Raw genomic sequence first — 6,980 nt, 5'->3', positions numbered from 1 at the left:
TTTTTTTTTTTTTAATTAAAAAAGTCCAGATTTAAATGAAAGTTTGTGAAAACAAAATAATTGGATCGGGGCTCAGAACATTAAAACCAAGATTGGGCTCAATGTGAATTAACGCAGATGAGTTATAAACCCTTCAGAAACAGGATTTATAACAGAAACGCTGACACAGACCCATAACAATAGCAGCTCTGCCAGGGATTATTTTAATACTAAAAGCATACTCACCCTCTCACTTTTTAAAATAGAGATTACTTAGTTGCTAAAAGGCAGTGACACACAATAATAATGAAAACAAACTTTCAAAAAATGTTTCCAAGATGACATGTTGTCCTCCCTGTGACTTTCCTGCTATTGCTTATGTGTAATGTGCCCCTCCTAAGAAAACACCACAAAACAACTAAAAAACAAACCAAGGTGGAGTTTGCCATAAGCTCCACGGCCGGGCTGAGCCGAGAGGCTTTGTCAGCTCCATTTAACAGTTTCTTGTCCGAGGAAAGACACAAAAGGGTTAAGGGAACAAGAGCAGAGAGGCAGGAGGAGATGCAGGCAGTTGACGGGCAGAGGGAGAAAGGAGATGGGAAAAGGGCAAGAGGGAAGGAGCTGAGAAGGGGCACATGGAAGCACGGAGGGGAAGGATGGAGGAAGAGGCAGGACATTCTGCCATCAGCGAGACCTTGGGTTTGAGGTTTCAGGGAAGTGCTCACGACAGGCCAGGCAGGCGGAGGGAACCCTGTGAGCACCCCCGAATCCTTGACGGGGGCAGGAAGGGGACAAGCAAGAGATCACTGGGGCTGCACGGCAAACCACTCATCGCCAGAAAGAGCAATGCTTCTTCAGTCCTCACACTGTGACACTAGAACTCTCACAGTTTTCTTCTAATGCCTCACAGTTTTCTTCTAATGCCTCTTTTTTCTGGGGGGGGAGGACGGATGGGAACGGACGGACACATCAAAAAATGCCGAAGGACACGAGGGGAGGATTTCTTAATGGTAGTATGGGATTTGCTGCTGTTATCCTGTGTACTGGGGCAACACACCACACTTCAACATAAATAAATAAATAAATAAATAAATAGATAGATGAGGAGAATAGATGGAAGAAAAAACACACACGCACACACACACATACAAAACAAACACCAAAACAACAACAACAACAAAAAACACACTCCAAAATCGCTCACAACAGAATCACACAAGAACTACTTTTTGCGAATGTGCTATAGCACCAGCATCGCATCCTGATTCCTTCCTGATTCCTGCCTTCATTTGTTTTTTCTTTTTTTTTTTTTTTTTTTTTTTTTTGTGAGTACCAGTTGCACCAGAGGGACTTCGATCACTACAAGACAGCACTTTTTGTATAAACAATACTGTATTAACAACTACAGGGCAGCCGTACCTGTAGGCAGGGATAGCACCAAATGTTGGCATGTCTATCCGTGCAGCTAGGCTGCTAAAAAGAAGCAGCTCTAGTGGAAAAGCACCTACTGCATGTGCAACGCTGGTGCAGATTTTTTTTTTCTGTCTTTTTTTTTTTCTATCAGCCTAACCTTCTGTGTTGATACATGAATGCTGGTACCCACTTAGAGGGATGCCAGATGATCAGTGCAGAATGAAGGTCCCAGGAGAAAGGCTCACGTGGTTTTCTCTGCCCCGTGACGTCACTAGCAGATGGCATGGGTACCAGCTCTGGCAGTTGGCATCAATGTCACTTTTTAGAGATCAATGAGATAGTGCAGATATACACAGATCTAGACTCCAGGAGACGATGCGACACTCAGACTGAAAAGATTTGGAAGGCAAAAAATGAAAACTGATTGTTGAATGAAATAAAAAGCTAAGGTAATACAAATAAAGATATATTTCAGTTGGTGCTGGGTGTGCATGCAAGTGTTTAAAGATACAGTATCATTGTCTTATATTTTATGTATGCTATTTACTGTCTAATAACTCCTCCTGATATTTTATTCTTCTGATGCAATTGCATACTTTCGTTGGTGTTATGTAATGTTACAAGTATGTAGACAATAGTGCTAGAGTTAGTTTTTTACTGGGGTTTTTGTTTAGTTTTGTTCTATTAAGTCCCTGCATTCGTTTTGTTTGTCTCTTTGAGAACCGTGGGTCCAAGTGTTTGCTGCTCCCAAACTGAAAACAAAAGCAAAAATAATTGGAAGGGGGAAATTATTTCCCCGTTTCAGCCTGGATTGTGAGCACACGTGCACGAATGCAGCCAGAGCCCACAGCCCGCTGCTGTCAGCCAGGGGCTAGGGGAGACGCCTGAGCCTTGCAGAACATAAACACTGCTATAGCGTGCAGGGAAATTTTCTCTCCCCCTCTAAATGATGGAGTAGGGAAAAAAAAAAAAAAAAAAAAAAAAAGGAAATATATAAAATAACCAGTGAGTTAAATCTACCTAAATATGTAATACGATTTAGAATTTTTGCTGGGAAAAAAAAGAAAAAATAAATGAATAAAAAGGTAGGGAGATTTTATTTCCTAATTCTGATCTGAATACGTTTAGGGTTCAATGCTTCCTGATTTTTGTCTAAGTATGAAATAAGTAATGTGTGATTTTCATAGAAATCGTTAGAAAAAAAATAATTCATTTTTTATTACTAGCTGAGTAATTTGAGGGGATGTTCCATTAATATATTTTCTCACTCACTGTAACTTACTGGAGTTTAATATCTTGATTCAAAAGGAAGAAATGTGGAGGGACTAAAAATCTGAAATTTAAGTCTAAAAGTGATTTTAAAAATATTTAACTATCAGTTAATAGAGATATGGCACTTTTCAATTTTAAGACTGCTCTCATTCTTCTCATTTTTTCACCCAGGGGAATTTGGATTAATGAAATTTCTGTATTGCTTTATCATGTTTTGCATTTCTTTGAATTCCATGGTGGCGAGGGTTCGAAGGGCTTGTTTAAAAATAAGATAAATGAGATGAGAGGTAATTGTGCATTTTAATATTGATTTACTCTACTTATCTGTAAGAAATGTGGCTTTTTGTTGTGAGATCCTGAATGTTTCAGGTGATTTTAAAATTCCAGATAGCACTTATTTTTTGATAAGCAAGCATTTGCAATTGACCTTTTATGAGAAAAATGTAGATTGTGCCTTTAGACACATGCACACGCACTCCTATACATACAGCATGCACTCAGACACATTCAAGGTGCATGAGGATGTGTCTATAAGTTGGCAAACTTTATAAATGGAAATATTTAAATATTGTGCTGGCCCTCTTTCAGGTAACTTAAGATTATAGAACCATGCTAACACTACCGTTTGATGAGTCTGTTGTAATGCCAGAATCCCAGATGTGCAGAAAGTTTTCCAGAGAAAGCGATGACCAAAAGCAAATGAAGAACCCAGAAAGCTTTTCAAAGCAGATTGTACTCCGAGGAAAGAATATTAAAAGATCTCCTGGAGAAGACACAGAGAAAGAGGAGGAAGAGGAAGAGAGGGAAGAGGAGGATGAGAATGGCTTGCCCAGGCGACGGGGCCTTCGGAAAAAAAAGACAAGCAAGATCAGGATGGAAAGGATCAAATTCAGGCGACAAGAAGCCAACGCGCGAGAAAGGAACAGGATGCACGGTCTTAATGATGCCCTGGACAATTTAAGGAAAGTGGTCCCTTGTTACTCTAAAACACAAAAACTGTCTAAAATAGAAACCTTAAGACTAGCCAAGAACTACATTTGGGCTCTTTCCGAAATCCTGCGAATTGGCAAGAGGCCTGACCTTCTCACCTTCGTCCAAAACTTGTGCAAGGGTCTGTCCCAGCCAACGACAAACTTAGTGGCGGGATGCCTGCAGCTGAATGCCCGAAGCTTTCTGATGGGCCAGGCAGGTGAAGGCGCCCATCATGCCCGCTCACCCTACTCCACCTTCTACCCCCCCTACCACAGCCCCGAGCTTGGCACCCCCCCAGGGCACGGGACTCTCGACAACTCCAAGTCCATGAAACCCTACAACTACTGCAGCGCGTACGAGTCCTTCTATGAGAGCACTTCCCCCGAGTGTGCCAGCCCACAGTTTGAAGGTCCCTTAAGTCCTCCCCCAATTAACTATAATGGGATATTTTCCCTGAAGCAAGAAGAAAGCTTGGACTATGGCAAAAATTACAATTACGGCATGCATTACTGTGCAGTGCCACCCAGGGGTCCCCTTGGGCAGAGCTCGATGTTCAGGTTGCCTACAGAGAGCCACTTCCCTTACGACTTACATCTGCGCAGCCAGTCTCTCACCATGCAAGATGAATTAAATGCAGTTTTTCATAATTAATGAGGAAAATGAAAATAAACAGTGGTCATTCACCTCCCCATCTAATTAAGAGCGAGCAGATGCTTGGGCACTGCGTAATTGGCACAACTCTATTTAACGTGTTTACTAGTTTCTAAAGTGTGTTTCAACTATTGTGGAGATTTTCTATGTATTAAAAAATCCTTTTTCAGATAAGTATTTTTCCTTTCCTTTTTTTTTTTTTTTTTTTTTTTTTTTTTTTAAAAATGTGGGGTTTTTTTCCCCCCTCCTTTTTTTTTTTTTTCCTTTTTATTTCCCTATTTGCTTGATTTGTTGAGCAGTGTGTCTGAACAGTTCTGAAATAAAAGCATACACACTGCGTAAAGTCAATGTCTATTTTGAGTGTACAGTAATTATACAAATGCATGTTATTGAAATCAGATGAATAAAAATGATGTATTTATAATTGGTAGAAATTATATATTATGTATTTGAAGGAGAACTGGATTAAAAATATTCAGAACTTTAAAGAAATTATCTCAGAACTGAGATGGGCTTGCAATATGCAGAGGTGAGAGTGCAGCAATATTGAAAGCTATGCAAAAAAAAAAAAAAAAAAAAAAGGCAACAAAAAACAGTTTTTTTGGTTGGTTTTCAGTTGGTTCGGTTGGGTAAGCTAACAAAAAGACATTATTGTCACTGAGATTATTCAGCCTGACCTTTAGAGTGTCACTGGCAGGGGCCACATGCTAATATTTTAGAAGATGTTGTCAAAATTTTGCCTCAGTTATTTTGACCATATATATTCAGCACTTTTTTGTATTATTCTGACTTCAGATGTAAAGGTTTGTTATAACAATGTATAACTGTGGTTTCTCACTACGTATTTTAAATGCAATTAAACATAGATGTTTCCACTTTTAAAATACATCTATTAGCTGTGATACTGTATTTTGCCTGATACTTATTCTTTCACAGTATACAGATGCCTTTGGTGTTGCCTACACAGATTTCTGTCCTGGACCCCCATAGTGCTTGAGCCTGGGGATGGAAATCTTGAATTATCAGGGCAAACCTCACAGTATTTTACATTAGCAACACAGCAAAAGCAGACCCAAAATAGCACAGAAACAGCTGTATGCTATGTGCAAAATAAAACACAGATTAGAGGAAGAAAGTAAGTTTATAGCTCAATGAAACGCAGATGCTAAACTTCATACAGGTAATGCTCTGAGCGCACATGGAGGTCATGGGCTTTCCTGAACACTGCTGAACTTCGTCTTTGCTAATAAACAGCACCACAAACTACAGAGGTGTCTGCAACCCACGTTAGTTGAGCTGCTAGAGAAGTCTGCACAGTCACTCATGCCCTAAGAGGTAGAGCTCAGTTGAGTCTTGGTTGCTTTCTAGTTGCTCAGAGTTATTTCCTGATGAGCTATAACTGAGCTCAAAATCAGCCTTTTGATCTGTGAAGGGGCAAAATGTCTTGATTTTGAGGGATACATAACAGCTAACAGACAGCCATTCACCTGAAGTACCAAAAAGCTAAACTGGAACTGAGCAGGGAATCCCTTTCCAAAACTACATAAAAAGTGCAGATTCTATATGCATGTTAGAGACCCTAGTCTGGGCCAAATCTTGTTAACATCACATGAGCCTTAGACCCTCACTTGAGGGACAGCATGGCAAAGAAGGGACAGCACCCTTTATCTTGATAATTAGCCTAATTTCACAAGTGGCACTTGTAAACTGTTGCCCCATCACACACTGCAGCTGCTCTTCAGGACAACAGCAGGTTCCCATCTCTGCTAAATAACACCAGGCTACTACCCCAACCGCTCAAAGTCCCAAAGCTTAGATCACAGTCTAAATGTTCCCAGGCTAGTGGGAGTGGGGTGAGCATTGGACATGGGGTTTGCTCAGCCAACATCCTCTCTAGACATAAGTATCAAGCCCAAAATAAAACTTCTTGAAGCAGAGTTTTGAGCCACTGTTCAGGGCATTTGATCAGGATTATCCTACCAGTCAACAACGTTAGGGCTCTGGAAGGTGTAAGCAGCAGTTCTTGCATGGGATGAAAGGTGATGGAGATGACTGCCAAGTCAAAAATGTCCCCGGGTGTTTTGCACTGAATATGAGAGAAGTGTGGGGAAAGAGAATAGGGTAAAATAAATTCCTTTTGCTGCTATTCAGAACTGCCTGATATTCAGCAAAGGATGGGTAGACGACAGGAGAGGGTAGAAGGAAGAAGCAGCTGGTCAAGGAGAAGAAAGCTTGCAGTCCTGGGCACAGATTTGCAAGAGATACCAGGATATACATTAATACATCTCACAAGGAACCATAGGCAAGTGTGCCCAGAAACAGGGGATCTTGTGCAGCACACTTGGGGGGGATATGTCCTCCCACTGAGCAGTAGCAGGCAAAATATCTAGCCAAGTTTTCTCAGAAGAGCCTCCTCCAGGAGGCTGCAAGCTAGCCCAATGCCTCAGAGCTGTATTGCTGAGCCAGAGAAGGGTGCGTCTACGTGGATTGCGAGAAAAGCAACAGCTGTAAAGTTCTGCACTGAGGGGAGGTGATGCCTGTCATGATACATTTAGCAGGTACCCAATAGGTGCTAGGGCTTCGGACTCTGCAATCCGGGGGCCTCCAGCTCCATGGCCCTATATTAACTTAATAACTCATGGGCCAGTTCCAGTTTTCCCTTCTGGCAGCAGAACCAAGAGGAAGGGGGGGGG

At 41.3% G+C, this 6,980-nt stretch overlaps 1 protein-coding gene across 1 annotated transcript; it reads left to right on the top strand.

The window, feature by feature from the left end:
• Positions 1-1,595: 1,595 nt before the first annotated feature.
• NEUROD6 (neuronal differentiation 6) lies at positions 1,596-4,464 on the top strand. Its single transcript, XM_035319364.1, has 2 exons — positions 1,596-1,841; positions 3,253-4,464. Exon 2 carries the CDS (start codon positions 3,274-3,276, stop codon positions 4,285-4,287), a length of 1,014 nt encoding a protein of 337 aa, XP_035175255.1. The 5' UTR covers positions 1,596-1,841; positions 3,253-3,273; the 3' UTR covers positions 4,288-4,464.
• The last annotated feature ends 2,516 nt before the right edge of the window (positions 4,465-6,980 follow it).

Source organism: Oxyura jamaicensis, chromosome 2 (genome assembly GCF_011077185.1).
Source record: "Oxyura jamaicensis isolate SHBP4307 breed ruddy duck chromosome 2, BPBGC_Ojam_1.0, whole genome shotgun sequence".
Classification (NCBI taxonomy): domain Eukaryota; kingdom Metazoa; phylum Chordata; class Aves; order Anseriformes; family Anatidae; genus Oxyura; species Oxyura jamaicensis.
The sequence above is the reverse complement of the archived record's forward strand: the minus strand, read 5'-3'. Positions and strand labels throughout refer to the sequence as shown.

Excerpts from the sequence above, each read along its gene's own strand:
- NEUROD6 (XM_035319364.1), top strand. The coding sequence starts at position 3,274 with ATGCTAACACTACCGTTTGATGAGTCTGTTGTAATGCCAGAATCCCAG.